The 21,970-nt window shown below is 35.6% G+C and overlaps 1 protein-coding gene across 1 annotated transcript in view; it reads left to right on the forward strand.

Moving 5' to 3' along the window:
• The window catches only part of VWA8 (von Willebrand factor A domain containing 8), a 100,203-nt gene that overhangs the window by 28,380 nt on the left and 49,853 nt on the right, over positions 1-21,970 (forward strand). Inside the window, exons 6-13 of the mRNA XM_062514780.1 lie at positions 34-83; positions 402-510; positions 3,403-3,507; positions 10,633-10,764; positions 12,148-12,282; positions 12,363-12,440; positions 17,185-17,345; positions 18,494-18,607. Coding sequence (XP_062370764.1) covers positions 34-83; positions 402-510; positions 3,403-3,507; positions 10,633-10,764; positions 12,148-12,282; positions 12,363-12,440; positions 17,185-17,345; positions 18,494-18,607 — 884 coding nt within the window. The remainder of the gene's footprint in view (positions 1-33; positions 84-401; positions 511-3,402; positions 3,508-10,632; positions 10,765-12,147; positions 12,283-12,362; positions 12,441-17,184; positions 17,346-18,493; positions 18,608-21,970) is intronic.

Below are 21,970 nucleotides of genomic sequence, written 5' to 3' on the forward strand. Positions count from 1 at the left end.
AAATTGCTCTGTGATTTTATATTCTATTTCCAGGACCATCTTCAGCTATTATATTCAATTGGATCAAACATTTCCACAGACAGGTAATTTTTCATAATTTAAAAAAAAATTGAATTAAGAAGCTATGTCCTTTCAGGATTCCATGCTAATTTTGTGTCTCTGTCATTGCATAGGGACCAGAAGTGAAGAAATTTTTAATACGTGTGGGCATATGCTCACACAGCTTTTTGCATGCAGCCTTCATATAGTGAATCCTTAGTGCTTTAGAACTTTGGCCACATCTTACTTGTGTGCACTCAGAAGTAGTTTCAGCATCTTTTACTATATTTAGCTTTTTTTGCTTTAGTATTTTAAATACAGATAGCTTGTATAAAACTCTGTAATTACTTTTTCATATGCAGAATTTCTCAGCTTCTGTCTTTTGCTACAACTCTCTGCTCTCAAGAATCTTCTACACTGGGACTTCCAGATTTTCCTTTAGACAGCTTATCGGCTGCAGTTCAGATTTTGGTATGTACATACACACGCTGCAAAACTGTATGGGTTTAAAATTTCACAGAATTAGATCTGGTTTATTCATTTTGTTAGAAGAAGATTTACATGAATATTTAAAAAGAACATGAGAAAACTAAGAATAGTCTGAGGGAGGAAAGTCTCAGTTAGATATCTCTGGATAATACTTTAATCAAACATATAGCACAATACTGAAGAACAAAGTATGGTATGACATAAGATTTGTATTTTTATTAAATGTATCTTAGTGCTCAAGTTATTTCTCACGCCTCTGGTAAATCACCTTACCTGACTTCAGGGCATCTACAGTGTATCTGATGGCAATGAGATAGCAAAGGAGAAATAAAAACCACGACCTAAAAGTGTTTTGGATTTAATGTTACACATGAAAATCAGATTGATTGCATTACAAAAACACCTGTTGCTCTCCACTGACACCTTAAAGGACTCAAAACAAATGTGGGCATAGGAAACAGTTACATTGTATGAGATCAAGGCTACATTTAGGTCTTTGGGCTGACAGGTGGGTTTAGAATTAACAGAAATGGAGGATTATGTGAATATACAGGCTGTGCACACTCAAAGGTGCAGTGCTTCCTGACAACTAATTCCAGAGGGAAATAGGAATTGTAAGTTTGCAGAGTTCACAGTGGCTGGTCAGGCAGATCAGGACTAAAGCTGTATCAGTTTTTCTGCTTTCCTGATAGCCTTTGTCCCTTGGACTTTATAATTATGTGGCAAAAAGTCAAAGACAACATGAAAGGTGCCTCCTGATGGAAGTCAGGCACATGAAATCTGTGTAAAGAAAGAGGGGTTGGTGCCCTTTTGCATGCAGGAAGGTATGGTCAGCCCAGGAGGGAAAAGTGCCAGGAGAATTTCTCAGACCCACTCTCCAAGGCACAGGTGTCTGTAGAAGGAACTCTGGATAGTTCTCTGTTGTCTCATGTGCAGCTATTTTACCTATGGTACTGCTCAGCAGCACATCACTTCCTACGTATTTTATTGGATTGTATACATTAAAGCATATCAATTACTTGCATTACTCTGGTGCTCAATCCCCTCAGTTGTGCTGGATACTTACAGACAGAATTTGTTTTCTGAATTAGGGATCCTACATTAGGATTCAGAAGTGATGAAAATTCAAGTTCTTTGAAATGAAGTAGGATTTGAGGTCTTTGGGAAAAAATTACTGTTGGATTTTGGAATAAATTTCAACTTTTTATACTTTGAGCCGCAACATGAAAAATTATTGTTAAATTAATGCCAGATGGCTTTCAGAGTAACAGAAAGAAAATGAGCTCTAAGCTATTATCTAAACTATGGAGTGAAGGAAGTATTTTATTTTACATTAGGGAATATGAAGTGTTATCATTGTATGACGGTGTCTTTTTAGGTAAATGGAAACTGTTTATTTTAGAGTTAGTTTTAATCACTTGGATTTCTAAGCTGTGCTCAGTGATTTCAAGCTACATCATTTTTCCGCTGTGTGCTGGGTCAGTGCCATACTCTGCTTCTAGTTTAGTCTAAGTGTTTAAGAGTGTGAAGAGAGTGCATTGTGATGACTAGTTTCTTATCTTCTGTCATAGAGTCACACAGGTCCAAAACATAATTTCTTAGTTTGAGAACTCCTTCATGACAAAAGGGAATTTTTTTGGTAGGGTCTTGTTCTGAAGAGGCTTATTTTATATATTCCATTGTAATTATTACTAATTTGAGATAATGTGAAAAATTACATGGTATGTCTTTATATATAGACGGAGGGCTTTTAAAATACAATAAAGGGCTCTCTGATCCTTGAAGTTGTATATTTATTATAGTGCAATAAATGGTTTATTTCTACTGGTTTTCTTTTTTAATGTGGAACATTAGAAATAGTGTTACTGCTTATAAATTGAATTACACATTTCATAAAATATGTGTCTCCTGGGTTCATTCCCAAGCAACTCTTCTTTCAGTTGTGTGCTTATGTAAGTCCAAGTATGTAACTGAAAATCAGTTAATTTCATTTGAATTGTGGTATTTGCTTTGATAAAGTCTTAAAAAAATAGTGCTAGTCAAATAACTATTTTCCGCTAGTGTTACACACAAGTAGTCCTTAAAAATTTGCAAGTAATTTTTTAAGCAAGCAATCAATACTTAATGAAGTTAGAGGGTTTGAAATGCTTTTTTTTGTTGTTTTTTACCAGGAAAGGCTTTATGCATAGTGTTTTCAGTAGTCATAAATACATTTCACTTTCTTTATTGCTGCTGCAAGATAGTCAAATACTTTTCTAGTTCTGACAGCCATTGACAAAAGAGTTAGTGCTTAAATCTAACAAGGAGATAGTAAAGAAAATGTTTGGGTTTTTTTTTTCTGTAGGAAGTGCAAACATACTTAGCGCTTCTTTTCAAAACAAAACAGTTATAATCAAACTGTTCAGAAATTTCTGTGAACTGATTTGTTAAGTAGAATTGGTACAATATAATAGAATCAAAATTAAATACTCTAAATTGCTGTGGGTGTTTAGATCATTGTTGGAATATAGATGTCTCATCATATGGTTTCTTTTGTACTAGTACTGTGAAACTCATTTACCTGTGGTGGGATTTGTCTCTCTTTGTCATATTTGTCTTTAGGTATCTGAGCCAGTCACTATAGTTTTCATTTATGCACAAGAATGAAAATAATTTTTAGGACATAGTTCTTCTAATCTACTTTGGATATTTAAATCATAATGAATTACACCTGAGAAGTGCCTGTTTCAACATCTAGTCAAATACTGCTTGTAGTGGTCCTTTGTGTATTGCCCTTACAGTCTTAAGTCCAAAACTCTGCAGAATTTTGGATTAATGCCTAATGACAGAATGAGCCAATAATTTTTTCTATTTTTTTTTTTAAATTTTAATTAGGATTCCTTTCCTATGATGTCAGTCCAGCATGTTATTGACCGGCTTTACCCCTATAATCTTTTCCTTGGAAAGGAAGGTAGGACTGCAGTCAAAGACATGCTAAAAGTAAGTATTGAACAATATATTTGTATAATAATTCTAGGGAGTGATGGATTATGACAGTAGTTCTCCTGACTAATGGTATGACCTGGCTTAGGGCAAATTCTGGGAGGAAACTTTGGAAGTGGTCTTTTCTAGAAAGCAAATTCAAGTGGCCCCTCCTCCAACTGGTTTGGGAGGTAAATCTCCTTTGAGAAAAGTGGAAAAAACTGTTTATTTAACAAGAAAAGTACTCAAAAACATGGGAAAATGAATAATATTAAACAATAAAACCTCTCGCTGTCCTGAAGAGACAACAAATTCAGAAAGTCCTTTTTGTGGGGTGCAGCTTGACTCACTCAGTCTCTTATCAATCCCTCCTTTGCTGGGAAATGCCACGTCCCAGCCCCAGTGGGACAAGGTGTGAGCTCCTGGTGTTCTTCTGGGTTTTCAGACCAGAGCAGGGCTGATCAGTTCCAAGAGAAAGAAAATAAAAAAGCCACAGTCCGAGGAACTTCTCTGCCAGAGCTAGCTAAAAACTAAAAGCAGAGGGGAGCTCTCTCCGCTGTCTGTGCTGCAGACAGCACGCACTGAGAGTGAGGAGTGCAGGAGAGTGAAAATGAAGTTTCTGCACACACAAACTGCATGCCACTGCTTCCCCCTCCACTCTTGGATCTGGTTTTAAAGGAGCAGAACTTATTTCTGGGCTAAACAGACGAGTGGGGATACAATTCAGCATCATAAAGTCACCCCAGGACATGCTTCATTACTTCTGTGTAAAAGCAGAAATCTTAGGTAAATTAAATGGCTACATTTTTGCTGATGCTTAAAACTTTCATGACAGTATTTTAAAAAACCATCATAAACTAGTTGATTTCATTATAGTGAAAGTGAAACCTCTAGGATCTTTGGAATATTTAGACTTTTCTGTTAAAGACTGAGGAATAGTCCTCATTATATAATAAGTGGTTAATTAATTTGAAAGTAATTACTTCTATGGTTAAGTTAGTCAAATGCTTAAAAAGTACCTCTGGCATTTGACATTTAATAGGACATTTTAAAAAGACTGTAGATATCACATGCACAAAGTACATTCACTATTGCATGATTATAGATTGTATTGGTCTCTGGATTTGGTTTGTTATTTTTTGTTGCTTGTTGGTCAGATCTGTTTTGTCAGTTTGTCCATGTTTAATACTATTTTACAAAGCCTGTAATTCTGATGGGTTATTTAATTTATCTTTTAAAACTAAAGTGCAGTCTCAGCTTTCTTTAACTTTTTAATATGTTGTAGGAGTTACATATGTTGCTGGAAATTAGCATAAAAGCATTTTAACCAGCTCTTTTGGTCCTGAAAATTAGATTTCTATTTCTATGTTCATATTTGGAAATAACCAACTTTGTAGCTGAATGGTAGTGAATATTTGGTTTCCCTAAAAATAAGTTTGTGTCAGGGAAATGTTTGCAGCCTATGCCTGCTGACACATTCTTTCCCCCTTTCACCCCTCTCCTGTTTGCATTGGATTTCAGTTCTGTATTCCGTATGTAACTGGGCTGCTCTTCTACTTGTCTTCCTCAGTTTTGGGATGGACAGTCCTTGCATTTGGTTAGAAGGCTGTCCTGAATGACTTGCTAGCTTTTCTGAACCATCAAAGCTGACTCCTGTGGGGTCCTACCTACCACTTCTCTGAATAAGCCAATGTAGCCTGAAGTGCAGGACCTGAAGTCACTTGTCACTTGCTTTCAACTGTTGCATAGGAACTTCCACTGAATATGAGGAAGAACTTATTTACTGTGTGGGATACCCATCATGGGAACAGATTGCCCCAGAGAGATTGTGGAGTATCCCTCACTGGAGATATTCAAGAACCATATGGACACAGTCCTTTGCCACATGCTCTAGGATGACCCTGCTTGAGCAGAAGAGGTTGGACCAGATGACCCTCTGTGGTCCCTTCCAGCCTGACCCATTTGGTGGTTCTGTGTCATGCTTTCCTTCCACCACAGTTTGAGAAGTTGCCTATAAGAACAATCATCCATGTGGAAATAGACTTTTATCTGTTAACAGAGCAGTAACAGTCACTTCTATTTTAATATGCCTTTATTTTAAATACTTTGTCATTTTGTTTATTCCTTCAATTACAATGGTGAATGTCCTTGTATTCAATACCATCAGCTTCATTTTCTTTGCTTTAACTTTGTATTGTACATACTTTTACTTCTTGTATAAGACAGATTGATTCGGCTTGTAAAATTTTCCTTCTCAATAATAATCTACTTTTAAATACCTCATTAATAGATTTTTCTGTGTTAATTTTCCTCTTTTTGAAAAAAATCTTTCTCATCACTACCTTCACAAACTTACTGTGTGAACAAGTACACATAGTCATATTTGGAATTTTATTCTATTTGCACACCACCAATCTTGTTAAGCAGTGAATCTTAAGAAATAGAGAAAATAACTGGTTGTATTGAGGAACATCTGTTTATAATGATGTTATAATAATAGCAGCTCCAGAACTGTCTAAATTTTAATAATATTTTTTACATTCTTTAAGAAGGGTGGGGTAGAAGAATCTAGCAGCAGCAAGACTTTTCTATGGGTTTCCTAAGAGTGTCCAGGTAATAACTGCCACTGAATACTTCTTTCCATGTAAAAGGAAATGCTAATCTTAAGTGGGTGGTAACAAGAGATTAAAAAAAACAAAATACTGGAAGTATGTTGGCATTGATGGATTAATTTGTGTATTCAGTCATTTCTTGACATCAGCTAACATTTAAAGAAAAAAACTCCCAAATTTCAGGTAATGGCATGTAAAGTTTAGGTGTCAGACTCAAGAGGCAGATATGGAGATGTATGTAGTAATAGAGCTGATAACATACCCTAATTTCAGGATATCTTCCCTTCCAGTCAGCTGTTGGAGCTGAGAAGTGAGATAGCCAGTGGTTATTCCAAACAGGTAGTTTGGGCAGCTATTAGACACTGCATGTTTCCTGAAGTGATCATATTCATAAAACACTGTCTTCCAAATGTTATTTTCAACTTGGAGAAATCCTTTCCTTATACACCTTGCTTACTGAAGCTGCACCAAGATCTAGGCATTACTTGTAATTCTCAGTAATGAAATAGTGTCATGTTGTCTTATTCCTTCCCTGGGACTTAAGGTAGTTTCTTGGGGATGTCTGTGGATGAGAAACTTGGCATGACCCAGCAACGTAAGCTTTGAGCCCAGAAAGCCAGCTGTACCCTGGGCTGCATCAAAAGCAGATTGGCCAGCAGGTTGAGAGAGGGGATTCTACCCCTCCATTTCTCTGGTGAGAGCCCACCTGGAATAACGTTGAAGAAAAAAAGATGTCTATCAACCAACTTTTTAATTTGATACGAATGTAACTCCTTGTTTCAAACTAGTTAGCATAATAGAGGGTATTTAAGGATTGCGCATTAATCCAGCATCAGCAGTGGTCTTTAGAGGTGCTTAGCATGCAAAAACATTTGTACAAGCGCTACAGTTTGCAGCATTCGTTAGTTCACTAGCTCGCAGGAGATAGACAGGACAAAAGTACCAAAATAAACTTTTCTATGAAAGTGAACGCTCTGATGTGCCTTTGTATACCCTTCTTCAGAGTTTCTGCACTTTGGCAACTGTATCAATTTGTATTCTGATTCTTAAAGATGATCCTTAACTCAAAAGGTCTGACAAAGGAAAATAGGAGTTGGTTGGAATTTTGCCCTTCAAAATTATTCTGTACTTTCACGAAATACTGGCATGACAAATTATTTTGACTGACAGATGAACATTTGAAATATAATTGTAAAATTTAAGTAAAAAAGTATTTGTTTTTCTCTGCAAGACTGAGATATGGAGAAATCACTGATTTCAAGAAAAACAGCTTCCAGTTAAACATTGTCAAACAATAAGCTTGAAGCACGTATGATGTGTTTCCTATAGCACTGGAGTTTTCTCCAGTATGCAACTGAGAGGCTTTTATAAAACTGATTGGCTTCATTTTGGCTGTGCATTGTGGTGAGTAAGAGGCTCCACATTTTCTATACTTATTTCTTCATTGTCCCTTAAACTTTTAGCATTTTACTCCAGATTCACTGGATGCTTGGAGTTTGCTCATTTAATTTTCACGTACCTTTTGTGTGCCTTTTTTCACAGTATTGAAAACACCCACTGTTTGGATTTTTTTACCTTCTAATCAGGAGAATCATTCAATGAGATTTTAGAAAAATACATACAGAACAGATTTGTCTTAATAAATGAGTGACTTTTAACCTGTATCCCTTTTTAGCTTCACTCTGAAGCCCTAGATTTTTTTTCTTCTTTTTTTTTTATGCTTTGATGAATTCTGTGTTTACTGTCTTGATCTAATATCAAATAAACGGGGTTTCCTTTACTCATTTTGTATTACTTGCATATCCACTTTAATTTTACCTGACCTCCTCATTGAAAACTGTTTCCCTGCCTCACAGTACATAGGAACGTTTGTAATTGTGTTTCATGTCTAGACAAGAAAGAATTCTTCAGGATTCTTTTCTCTCTGAGATATTTCTGTTGCAAATTTTGTTCTAAGGAAGAATTTGTCTCTCTCTTACTCCTTCCAAAGTATTTTATAATCTTTGGGGTTTTGCATTGATAGATGTTCTCAGTGCCAATACATACCATTGTAGTGGAATCTGTCAGACTTCATGTATCAATCCATCCCATCTTGCATTTGTAGTTCCTGTTTTGCTCCTTGTGAAGCACTTCAGTCCTCTGGTACTGTGGAAAATTCTTTCTTTCCCATGCAGAATCTTCCAGCCTTTGGATGCCTCTTTAGAATAGCCTAGCTGCCTTGTGGGTTCAGCTGAGTGGTCATCTGCAGCTATGGCTCATTTAAGCTCTCTGTTCCTTTGACCAGCTGAATTACTGGTGTGTTCTTTGCATTTTCCATTTTGAGATATTGCCAATCATTAGATGCTTCCAAGTGGTCCGAATTCCTCTTCCTTTCCCCCCTAACTTTTACAGTTCGCCTTTTCTCACATGTTCATAGGCATGCAGAATGTGGCCTGATGATTATGACCTGCCAAACCACTTCTCTGGTGACTGGTCTATTATTTTTGCTTTCCTCTGAGTCAATGAGGCTGCCTGCTTCTGGCTCTCCAAGTGTCTCTTAAACTTTCTGATACTGAATGCGCTTGGTAGGTGTTCTCTCAAACCACAAGTATTTTTTCCTTTCCAGCTATCAGCTTGTACATTTTATTGAGGAAGTTGTTTCTGGCTCAGCAGAAGTGTTTAATGTATTATACATACATTTTTATGTCACTCTGAATCCATTTCTGCCTATCATAATTCTAAATGAATAACTGCATCAAAGAGACCTGTCTTGGTCTGAAAACCATGGGCAGTTTTGTTTGCTGCTTCTGTTCAGGTGTCAGTGTGCTATTTACTGGAGGTGTTAGGTTGTTTAATTACTAGAGTATTCAGTTCAGCAATATCATCTGTGTAAGTACATGTGATAAATTCGAATTCCGTTAGATTAATTTAAGTTGTGTAAATTCAGTAACAATTTGCACATAGACATTCCTCTTTCACTGTCCTGGCTTAATGTCTGAGATGCTACAGAACCCTCAACAACAACAAAGAACAGCAAAGAAAACCCCACCAAAACAACAGCAACAACAATAAAAAACCCAAAAAACAAAACAAACAAAAACCAAAGCAAAACAAAACAAAAACCAAAACAAAATAACCATCAACCTATAAAAAAAAAAATACCTTAGAAATTTTAAACTCCCAAGACCTTAGTGTGCAAGTTCTGCTTTTCCTGTCTCTAAATCCTTGTTACCCAGTATCCGGTGTCTGCTGGTGCAGGTAATATTGCTCACTCACAGTTTTTTTCTCTTGTTGATAAGGGATTTTGTGAACAAGCAGTTGGCAGTTTTGTATATAAGCACCCTTGACTCTATACAAAATGCCAATAACTTTGTAAGAATATTGCAATTTATTAATGAAGGTAAGACTGAGAACATTTGGGAGTTGCTTTCACAGAATTCTAGTTAGAGTTTCTTAGAATCATACTTGGAGATAGTACTCGGTAGGCATTCCTGTCCTCTCTTGTTTAAGAATTTAATGGAACTGAAGTAGACTTGGCTGTTACAATAAGAATATAATTTGGTGCAGCCCTTTACTAAAGCACATTTATCTTAAATACATGTTTAAACATAGTATTTTTGTTGGCTTTTGCTCCAGAATGGGAATTTACAAAGTGATGAAGAGAAAAAGCTTTTATAAAAGTCCATCCCAGTTTTCTTTGGAAACTTAAATAGGCAATGCTATGAATCGTAGTAGTAATAATACTATATGCCTTTTAAGAGTGATTTTACTTTAATGACTTTGGTTTAAAAAACTGTTTTCTGAGAATTCTAAGGAGTTGGACAGTACTACTTTTTCTCTTGTTTACTCAACTTTCACTGTCTTGAATAAAATGGCTCTATGAATTCAGTAGTTCCAGTTATTAGCTTTTTGTGCATAAAGTTCTCAGTATGACTCTCCTTACAGAACATTTTAAAAATGGTTTTTGTGCCTTTTATGTACAGCAAAAATTAAGAGTATAATGCTCAAAAGAGGATTGAGAAAAGATATGTCCTGTTTTCTGTCCTTGATATATCCAGAATATGCTGAACGTTTAATTTGCACAGGTTGTCCTCAATTTTCATTGTATAATGCAGCTAGGAAACTAAGTAAATGCAATGTTTGCTGGTTATTTTTATTAGTAAATCAGATGTTTAAATCTACAATTGGGTATAATGAGCTGCAGAGATAGGTGATCAATTATTACACGTGCTAAAGGCTATGGTTCATTTCTAGTGTTATTTTAGAATGTCAGGCTAAGAATTTGACTAAGTCACCATGTGACATTTTCACTTTACATCTGTCCCTACAGCCTCAATAAGTATACAATCTCTCTGCTTTGGTTTTAAATGTAAAATATATTTGCCATTAAGAATGTGAACACAGGTATCTGCAGTAAAAGTTGAAGTAAATGGATTTAGGACTTCACAAGCTATTAATCATTAATTGCTTCTGGCATTATTTTAGAGGGAACAGTTTTAAAAATCAAAAAGTTGTATTTAATAAATAATTTCCTTACCCCTGAATTTTACAGCGCTTTGAGCTTCAAGATTCAGAAAAACTCTTGTTTCCCAGGAAGATTACTAGAGTAGAAAGTGTACATGGAAACAAACCCTTTAAAGCTGATGTAACTGTCCAAATTGGTGAAAAGGAAGTGACATTCCAGGTAGGAATTTGTGTATTCATCAAACTATTATACACTTTTTAAAATCACTAACTTGTTTTTGTCTTTTCAAGAATTTGACACTCTTGATACTAAGAGTCATTTGCACTGAACATTTTTTTTTTTTTGGTAGAATAACACATGGTATTTATCAGAGACTGATAAATAGAATATAGATACTGGAATATTAGTTTATGGATATGCATTATTTTATCTCTAGGTAAACTCGTAGTTTCATCCATGTGAATCATTGCAGTTTGGATGAAAAATAGCCTTTAATATTTTTTGTGGGGTTTTTTGTTTGTTTTGTTTTAGTTTTTTGTTTGTTTGTTTGTTTGGTTTTTGTTTTACTGTATTAGAACAGTGGAGAGCACTAATGGTGCTCTTAATGCTGCTCTCCCTTTTTCTTTTTGTAAAAACAATAGTCTGTCTTTGTTTACACTTGAAATAAAATCTAATGAGTGCTTTGTAATGTTCTGACACAGGATGTTGAGAAAATGGAACAAAGTAATCACATCCAATATGATTAGTTTGAGTTTCTTCCAGTTAAGTTTATGACCTGCTAGGTGGTGAAATAAGTTCTTACTCAGGAAACAGATGCTGATCTGAGAATTTGAAGTTAATGTTGAATTTGGAGAGTCTAGAGAGTCTGTAAAGAAGGTGAATTAGTGGGAGTCAGAGATTATAATAACATTAGTGAGGAATATCCTAAGAGAATTTGTACAGTGACAAAATGAAGAAGGAAATAACAGCAAATGGGAATTTTTCAGGAAGAGTTGAGTCTGTAGGAACGTGATTCAATTCTTTTCTGAAGCAAAGATTTTTGTTTTCATTTGACATGTAGGTGATATGGTCTAAAGGTACTTCTGCAGAATGTCTCTCTTATGCTCTCTGAACAGGAGGACATAAGAAGTTTGCACATGAAACTGTTTCCACACTAGAGCAGTAAGTGGAAATGTAGAGCAAGTACCTTAATGTGGTGAACAATTGAAACTCTCCAAAGTTTGGGTCAAAGTTCCTTCTTCAGATTTTCACCATAATAATTGCTCTATCTCTTACATGTTTCTCTGATGAGCAGTGAATACTGGTGACTTTTTATTTCTCTCTTTCATGAACAGCCTGAAGTTCTTTGCATACCCCAATGCTGTAATTGTATTGATACACATTTTAATTTTTTTTTTTTCAGGAAGAGTGGGTGAAGGAGTTTGTCTGTTAGAAAGTAGGTGGTTTAATTTTGTGGCAGTGACAGTTTCAAGTCTGATGGATGACAATTATCAGCAAAGTATTAGAGTAGTTTTGGACAAGCATAACCTAGTTCATACAAAGCTTAGAGTTATTACAGTATAGCTTATTTAGCATTTTGATTTACTTTTTTTTTTCTTATAGGTTCCAGCTGGAACTGGAATGTTAAAAAACCATTCTCGATCAGATACTTTCATAAGGACTTCCAGCCATAATCAACTGTTGGCAGAAATGATGCAGTCCCATATGGTTAAAGATATGTGTTTAATCGGAGGAAAAGTAAGAATTTAAATTTCTGTTCTCCTTTCTTTCCCCTGATCTTTAAAGTGTAATCTAATTAATATTTTTTAACTTTTTAGGGCTGTGGCAAAACAGTTATTGCGAAAGAGTTTGCTGATATACTGGGATACAGCATAGAACCTATCATGCTATACCAGGTAAGGAAATTATCTGGTGATGATCATGCTTTAGGTATGATCTCAAGTAGAGACTTTCTCGCAGCACTAAAGGTGATAGGTGTTTTTGCAAGCCCGAAGCTCTGTCAAGCTTAAAAGCAATGTCATAGCCAGTGGTCACTCAGTACCAGTCACTCTTTGTTTGGAAAGAATTGTCTGTCTTAGGTTGTAGTACACTCTAACCTCATGGCATAAGATGAAAATTTACAAAATTTAAAAGTAGAACTAATTAATTTGCTAGCTTTTCACACAGATATCACATGTGTAAGGTTTTCTCCATAATCCTGAGGGATGAAAGTGCTTAAATAAAATATGAAGTCAGGGGTCTCCTGTGACCTTATGAGTCAAAATACACCAAATATAACAGGATTTACAGTTCTAAGTGAAACAGGATTTACAGTTCTAAGTGATAATTGGCAATGCTGCAGGAAAATATTAGCATCTGATTTAATGCAATATACTGCTCTCTTTCTTCGATCGCTTTTCTGCTTTAATTTTTTCCCAGATAGAATGGAGACCTCCAAAGGAAGAAATGGCAGTGGCATCTGATTTGAATGTATACTGGCATGTGGGGAGAAACACTGACAGAGATGGGTGGTGAGGTTGAAGGGTTGAAAAAGTGAAAGAGAAAGAAAGAGGGAAAAAAAAAAGAGAGAAAAGAGAAATACTGAGGATGATGAAAATAGACAGTCCATTTTGTGTTTCCCTGCACTGTTGAGAACCTCCCCAGACAGGATCCCACTGCTTTTCCTTCTCCCTCTGTGTGGCTTCAGCTGATCAGGGTGAAGGTTTTGAAACGCTATCTGCATAACTGGAGTCAGACAGATGACTTCTGCCCCTTTGTTATACTTTAACGTGGCCGAGTGTGAGCACGTCTGGGTTCCAGGGCTACGTATCTTCATCAGTGTTATGTCATGTTCATAGTAATATACCAGTATATTATCCAGATATTAATATCCAGTAATATACCTGGATTCCCAGTCGTGCCTACTGTCATTTGTATGGTGGTCTATTAAAATAGGTGTATAGTTTCTGAGCCAGAGCGGTGTGTCCAGCTACTCTGCGTACTTCTCTCTGTACTTGTCACTGTAAACATAGTTTTAAATCATCCCAGAAAAATAAGTTCTGCAACTTGACAAACCTGCTGAATGGCGAGCACACTCTAACCCTTGTATTGTTGCACACAATACAATATTTGGTATTCACCAGCAAAATTAATTAATTATTTGCTTAAAAACACGGCCACTTTTTCTCAACTTCCTACATTTAATTAGTATGGCTTCAATTAATATGAGCAGAAGGCTTCATTTTTGGAGTGACATGAGCAGAGCTGACAATAGAACTATTTATTTAGTAAACATCTTTTCTTGAAAGGGATCTGTAATTCCTATAAAAATCTAGGTAAGGATTTGAGGTATTTCCCAGTGAAGTGAACCTATCCTTTGGTTTCACCAGCTGATCAAGCTCAGAGGGCAAAGGGGTTTTATAGAAAGGCTTTTGGTGATCTCAAAATGGTATCAATAAAGCAAATGAATGACTGAGAGCTGCTTGTTCACTGTAAATTCCTGTGTAGTCAAGCCAAGGTAAGATCCTATACATATGTATGTATAGGTATAAATGTTTCCTAATGTATGATGTGTTATGTAAATGCAGAAATTTTTACAAAAAGCAGTGTATAAAAATAGTATTGAATATAGCTGAGGAATTTCAGAATGCATATGTTTTTCTTAAAATGTATAGCCTATCAGGGGCTTTGTATAGCAAAGTAATAGAATAATTTATTGATGGAACAAATGTTAAATTCATACACTAATTCAGCAGTGAAGATAATGAAAAGTTTGATAATGCTGTAAATTTAGCACTTTTTTTCTACTTTTGTTCAAAAAAGCATCTGGGATTTTTTCAGAGAGACATACTATCCTGAATCCATGTCTAAACTTAAGGAGGCTTTTCTTTTTCTGTATTTCTTATTTACTTTCTGATAATTTTTGCAGGCACAAAAATGAGCAGAGGGACATTTACCTTTGGTCTGTAGCAATAGCACTGTTTCTCCTCAGGCTGACTGAAGTAATTAATTTTGGAAATTTTTAAATATGTGTATGTGCATATATATGTGTGTGTGTGTGTGTGTATGTATGTAGTCCTTTTAATATTTACTTCATTGTTCTTTGCAACTGAAGTTGATTTAAGGACTTCATTGTTCTTTGCAACTGAAGTTGATTTAAGGACTTCAATAGTGTGAAAAGATGTAGCTCTATTGATTTCACAGCAAAAACAACTCTAAAAGCTTTTATGCTGTGAAGTGAGAATCAAATTTACCTGAAGCAAACCTTTTCAAACATAGATCATCTCTTGTACTAACAGTTGGCTGAGAGAGCAGTTCCTGTCTCATTTGTGATAACTGACATCATTATATGGATTTCTCATTATATGCAGCTCTATGTAAGTGAATTGCTGAGAAAGGAAACTCATCCTGATTAGAAAAGGTTTGTTTTTAAGTTGTCTTTTAATGCAGTTAAGCAACAGAAAATGAGAAGTAGTAGCCAACTAGTGCTTTGTGGACTGTAGCTAGGGAACTTTTAGTCCAAATTGCTTAAAATAAAATATTTTCTCCCCCCAGAATTTCAGAGGGGAAAAAAAGTAACAGTCAAAGTGAAGTTATAACTGTTTTTCCAGCAACTTGCTCCTTTTCTTCCCTAGAAAAAACAGTATTGTAAGCACATCACTAGTGTTTGTGTACTGTGATGTTTTTGTTTCTAGGACTTTTTTTTTTTTTGCCTGACCTCATAATTTTGCTTTACCAAATCCTTCCAGTTTTTTGTTTGAGAAATACTAACGAATGATGAGTCCAAATTGGCATGAAAAGCAGGAAACAGATTCTTAACACATAATTGCCAAGAACACGATTAGTACTACAGGCCATGAAAAATGGCTAGGTTGGAGCTTGTGCTGGTATAGCTGCTAGAGGGAGTGCAACAGAAGTTATCCTACTTGGTTTTTGTCCTAAACGTATTTTTTTTCCTGTATGCAAACTGCTCTAGAAAATAAACAATGAAATGTAAAACGCGTAAGTTATAATGACTGTTACAAATTAAAATAAACTTTTTGTTTCACAAGGCAATGTATTGTTGCCATTGCTTTGTCCAGAATAAGTGGAATAATTTATTATTATGCTTCAGTTATCTCCCTTCCAAAGGGAGGCCTTTTTAGTGTTAGAGAATTGTAAGATTAGTTTTAATATCATATATAAAGTAATTTGAATAAAATTTAATAAAGATTGGGTTAGCATAAATAAATAAATAAAAACAATAAATCTCTGGGTAGGTACTTAAAAAAAATAAGTTCCTTACAAAAGATGTGCAGGTGTTAGTAATGGTATTCCTTTTTAATAATTCCTTAACTAAATCTCAGTCAGCCGTTTAAATCACAATGTTATATTCACATTATAGTTCAGAAAATATTTTGCACAAAATACTCTTCTGAGTTTATCTGCAGAAAATTAATGCATGGTTCTCATTGTTGGAATTAGAGTTGAGCATGCTGTATAGCATACCAGGCTCCCAGTCAATTCATACTGTATATTGTTTCATTTCTCTAGAGGTGAATTATCCAAAGGTGTGCTAGTTAAATATTCGTTACAGCATTTACTAGATGCTGAATGCACAGTTCTTAAGCAAGTCCTAAACACACATTTTTCTCTTTTTTTTTTATAAAAATGTTTCATGTCTAATTCATTAATAAAATAGGATAGAGTGACCACAGCAGTAAAACAATAGAAATAAAACAAAAAAACATACGGTATGGTTTTGTGGATTTGTATGTGAGATTTTAAATTAGATAAATGTGGAAGCACTGAAGGAACCAGTCCTGTTATTTTAGGGCTTTTAAGGAAATGTAGAAAAAGTAAATGATTCAGACCATATGACATAATGTATTCTATTTTTATTCTTTAAAGTTCAAAGGGTTTATAGTTGTGAAAAAGACATATGCAAAAGCTACAATTACATTAGAAAATATATTTTTATCTGATTTTGGATTGTGTTCACAGCACAGCCTGAGGAAGGAATTTAGTCTTCCAGGTCACAAAATTACTATTGTCTTTGTTTCTCTAGTGCTGTAATGGAACTGTTTCTCTACCTGTTGTAATGGAACACCTAAAGTATGTGTGCTGGAGGACCTCCTAGATTTTGTCTTTAGTTTTATTGCTTGAGCATTATTTTGTGATAGGCTATGTACTTTTGATAAGTTCTGTGTTACGAGTTCCTTTCTTGCCCTGTTCATTATTGTCTGATGCTTCCAGTGCATTTTCCTGCTGAGAGGTGGAATCTCATGCTGGTTCTTTCGGGTGGCTTCCATATGAAAGAAATTATTCTTGTTGCTCCAGGTGTAAATTGCTGCCCCCTTCTGTACACAGGGCCGTGTACAAGTTGACATATACTCGTGTTTTGTCAAAGGGGCAGGGGGGAGAAAGGCTTTTGTTCTTGTTTCAAACAGGTGATATTGGCAAGTCTGGAACTTCCAAAGACTATTTAGCATTTTGAGTAGATTTGTGTGTAGATTTGTGTGTGTATTTCTAATACTCTTTGGAAAAGTAATTGAAGATTTCCTGCTAATCTTCTTATATTCTTGGGAAGAACAGAATGCAGTTTCTTAAGAAGAAAGCGTGTGCTCATAAATGAAGAGTATAGATCATAAATATATTCTTCTGATGGACTGATACTTGCAGGATATGACAGCTAGAGATTTGCTACAGCAAAGGTACACTCTTCCGAATGGAGACACTGCTTGGAGACCGTCACCACTTGTCACTGCAGCTCTGGAAGGAAAGCTTGTTCTTCTTGACGGCATTCATCGAATTAACCCTGGCACTCTAGCTGTGCTCCAAAGGTCAGGATGTGAGCTTGGATAAGTTGGGTGCACGTGATGTGTGTATTGAGTGCATGCATACTGAGATCTTAAGTTCCTGCTGGTGGATATGGCTTTGGAACTTCAGGAATAATGTAAAGATCAAGCTGAGCACTGAAGTTTCATAGAATATGTCGTGCTTGTTGTTTTACTTAAGATCAGAAGCAATTCTTTAATTTTTTTGTAAGCCTAAAATAACACAGGAAATTTCAGCCTGTTGTAAATATAGAGTGTAAGTCTGAATTTTGGGACGAGCTAGGTTTTATTCTAGGATAATGAAATCTAAAAATTAATGATATTTGTGCAACAATTTTAAAATGCAAGATGCTAGAAAACATTTGAAACATTTTGAGTGCATTCTGCTTCTAAACAAGCATGTTATAGTATGTGTTACACAGAATACTTTATATTGTTTGCAAAGATCTATTTCTAAACATTATTTCATAACCCAATAAAAAAATTAAACTTAGCAGAACACAGTAATAACAAATACTATGTTAACAATTATTTATACTGTCAGGGCAAATTTTATGCCATTTCATATGCATGCATCATATGCTGCCTTTTGCAAATCAAAGGACATTGTGAGCTTTAAAAAGCAGGTTGTAGCAAAAGCATTTACTTCTTTCACTATATATATATTTATATATGTATATGCAGAAGGACAGAATAGAGATTTATAGTTGCCTGTGTTTTTACTTTTTCATCTGTTTAGTGTTCCTTTCTGTTTTTTAGTTCTGACATGCGTGCATTACAGCTAATCAACTTCTGCATATCACAAAATAAAAGCTGGGTCTGTGTGTATGTTGATCAAGAAATAAAATTATATTACTTTGTACAAGCATAACAAAAAAGCAGTTTCATGCCATTTATGCATGCTCCACTGGTAAAAAAGGTTATTTTATTTTTCATATTCTTACCTTATGGATTTAAACCAAGTTGACTGACTATGCTCTAAAATTTATATATGTTATTTTACTTCCATGCCTGGATGCATCCTGAGTTGGTATCATTTTTTCTTTTTACTGAGGTGTATGTTAACCAAGATAGCTTTTTAAAAATGCCCTTAGTTGTTATATGCATTATAAAAATTAATCAAAGGCAAGATAGAGCTTATTCTTTATTTTCAGACTAATACATGACAGAGAACTGACACTCTATGATGGCACCAGGTTGTTAAGGGAAGACAGATACCAAAACTTAAAAGAAGAATTGCAGCTCTCTGATGAGAAACTACAGGAAAGGTAAAGTATCAGCTATGACTATAGAATGCAAACAAAATTTCAATTTTATATTTTTTTGTCCAATTAAAAAAAACCTGGAAAATGCTTTTCTCTTAAAATTATTCCATCTAATTGCTAAGGGAGAAATCTTTTAAATATCAGGCTCCTCCTGAGTTCGTTTCTTTTTGTGGTATGGCAAAATTATATCCTGTTGAGAGTGCTTAAACTAAAAGGAAAACATTCAATGTCCTTTAAGAGAAGGAGTTAGAAATTGAAGAGAAATTCTGAGTAGGTACAAAAATAGCTATAAAGCTATATAGTACTTAATTTTGGAACATTTTAATAAAAAGTCTTGGGAAAATAAAGCTAAATTGAGGTTAAAAACTACTTTTGCCTCATAAGCTGGAAAGCTGGTGTTTAATTTACAGCTAATATGGGCCAGGAAATCCTAAGGATGGGCTGGGACCCATTATGCTTATTCTTTCTGTTCCTTTACTTCCACTTGTCTGCTAGAAACATTCCTCAGATACAAATGTTTTGTAGTCGTCTGAGGCCATACTTGATACATGATCAAACACTGCTGACTGATTTCAGCTGAAGGGAGGGATATTGCTGGTTGTGTGTCAGAACAAATGCAATCTAACATTCAGTAATATATAAGGAGCTACACATACTGTGATTCTGAAATGGATCTATCCTCTGAAATGACAGTTGAAATTTTATGTTAGACATCCATGCTCATATTAATGCTGCAGGGTGTCCAAACTTTGAAGAGACCTGATGGTTTTATAGCAGGGGTACATTAATGATGTGCCACATGTTTTCTCTCAATTGTCTTGCTGAATCTGATTTTTTTTGTTTGACCTCCATTGTCCACGTTTTAGAAAAGCTGCTTTTTCTTTTACTTCCTAGTTGTTTCTGAATTTTTGGCTCCCTTTTTGATAAAACAAAACAAAACAAACTATATTAAAAAAAAGAACTATATATGAGGGAAGTGTTCTGTTTATCAGGATTTTAAGCACAGACTTTGAAAAGAGCAGCCCATCCAAGGCCCATCTGAGATGGTGTCCCTACTTTGCAACGGACTTTGTACTCCAAAATGTATCTGTTGTGCCAGCTTCTCCCTGCTCTGTGTTCATGGTCTTGTCCAAGGTGCTTTCAGGTAGAATGGAAGTGGCTGTACTGTTTTACCTAGTACCCTTCAGTTTATTGCCAATATTCTCCAAAAACCTGAACAGTTCATCACACATTCACCTTCAGAGCTGCCGCTCCTAGCAGATCAAATCTCTCTCACAAGAATAGAGATTTACATCTGGAGTCTGTGTGTCCTTTTTTGTTCTAGGAATGGCTGTTTTGACAGTGGGCTCCCTTTAATATTCATTATTTGTTAGGCCATGAGCACTGTCCAAGCTGTCTTCTTTAATGATTGTTCTGGAGACCCTTCTCCTTTGTGTTACCTCTGTATCTACTTTCCTTCTTTTCAGCCTCATTGAGTAACCTTTTGGTTCAGCTGTTCAGTGGTAATTGTGCATTGTTTTGGCTACTTTGGAGGCTCCAAAAGTTGGGGGGTTTTTTTGCTTTCCTTGAAATGCTGTCTCTATTTCCTTCAGATTCAATGTACTGTTTTTATCTAACCACCTCAGTATTTTGTAATATAGTATTTCTGAGTTGCTAAGCTCTTACTTATCTGTTTGACTGATGGTAAGCTTTCACTCTCTAATCCATAAGTGAAGAGTGTCTGTTGTACTAGACAAGAATGCATTTCTGACTCGTACTTAGCTTTAGAAACAAATAGATACCCCATTGTGTAGACATTCTTATATCTGGACGCTCAGTGTGACCGTTTAGCACCATGTTGGATGCAGATGAAAATTCTTGCTCCTGAATTATCTGAAGTCCATTTTGCTGAGAATCCTCCCCTCCTAGATGAAGTGTTCAATTTGCCCTTTTTTTCTGTAATGACTTAGTTTTAAAAGCTAGGTTAAAGTAATGCAAACATGTAACTGCTTCTTTAGTTTTGGCTTTGGGCTTCTTTGGCATCACTGGACAACTCTTCTATAGAGAGGGTACTGTTCTCATCACCCCTTGATGACTGAAGGTGTTCCAGGACCTCATCCTGGCTTTGGTGCCTTCCATATTCTGCAAATATCACTGCCTTTTAACTGACTCCATGATGCAATGTCAATAACTGCTGTTTGATTACAGGACTGCATTTGTCCTTGCTGCTCATCCTTTTCAGCAGTAGTTACCAGTCACTGCAAATTTCAGTACCTTCCAGTGTTGCAGAATCCATCAGAATTAATCCATCAAATGATATCTGAGGTACTGACAGCTGATTTAATCACAAATTTTAATCACAAGAGTGCTCACCATCCCTCCTTTGCCTGCAATATGTTGTCTTTGGAGAAGCTACATAGGGTATGTTGTAATACGTATTTATTAGCAGATTGGTTGGGCAAATTCATACCTAAATCACAGCTGGGAGATGTTTTCCATATCAGTGAGAAAAATCTCTCTTGCTGCATACCAATAACCATGACTAGTGACCTTAGCTGGATTTTTGAAGATAAAAGACAGCTTTACTGATCCTGATTTGCTGGATTTGACTAAATTTCAGTGAGCCTGCTTTTTGCCAGGCCTGTAGAATAAATGGTGTCATTCTCAGTTTTGTTGGGACTGAATCTGCAATGTTTGAGTGACACATTGTTTACCTAATTTTCCTATAAGGGAATATTAATATGTTCCTGCAGTTTTAGTGCCTTTAATCTTTAGTGCTTCAATAGTCAGAATACTCATATGTGTAGTAGAAGAGAAAGAAGAAGCGGATCAAGAGGCTTGCTTGGGTTTTTTTACTAAAGGGATGGTATTTCGGAGTCACGCTGTGATCTAGAGAAATCACCTGCCTCTATGTACAAATGCAAACAGTATTACAGTAGAGAGCGTGAATGTGCTTAAACCATGATGAGGTACTGGGCAAAGAGGAAAGTATGGTTTGGTTTTGAGACGGTTTTCAGTTTTTGCAGATTAGAGCACTATTATTCAAAAGCTATATTTTTGACAACATTTCAAAGTTTTATTACTTTTGTAAGAGCTAATAAAGTATATTCTGATTTTAAATGAGGTTAATTACTGTCGTTGAGTAATTTGTTGACTATTATTTCATTACATTTCTAAATATGTAGAACAATTTGCATTTTTCTAAGAAGAGCCTCAGGTTGGTGGGTACAATAGCTCTCTGAGGAGTGACAAGTGCAAACAGTGCATTGCCCTTGGGACATTTTGGGATACTCCTTGGCCGGCTGAAAGCCTCTAAGCTACAAAGTAACTAGTGGGCCACAGAGTCCTTTTTCCTATATTCTTTACTATGCCAGTTTGTCTGTGAAG

The sequence above is a fragment of the Cinclus cinclus genome, chromosome 2 (genome assembly GCF_963662255.1).
Source record: "Cinclus cinclus chromosome 2, bCinCin1.1, whole genome shotgun sequence".
Taxonomy (NCBI): Eukaryota; Metazoa; Chordata; class Aves; order Passeriformes; family Cinclidae; genus Cinclus; species Cinclus cinclus.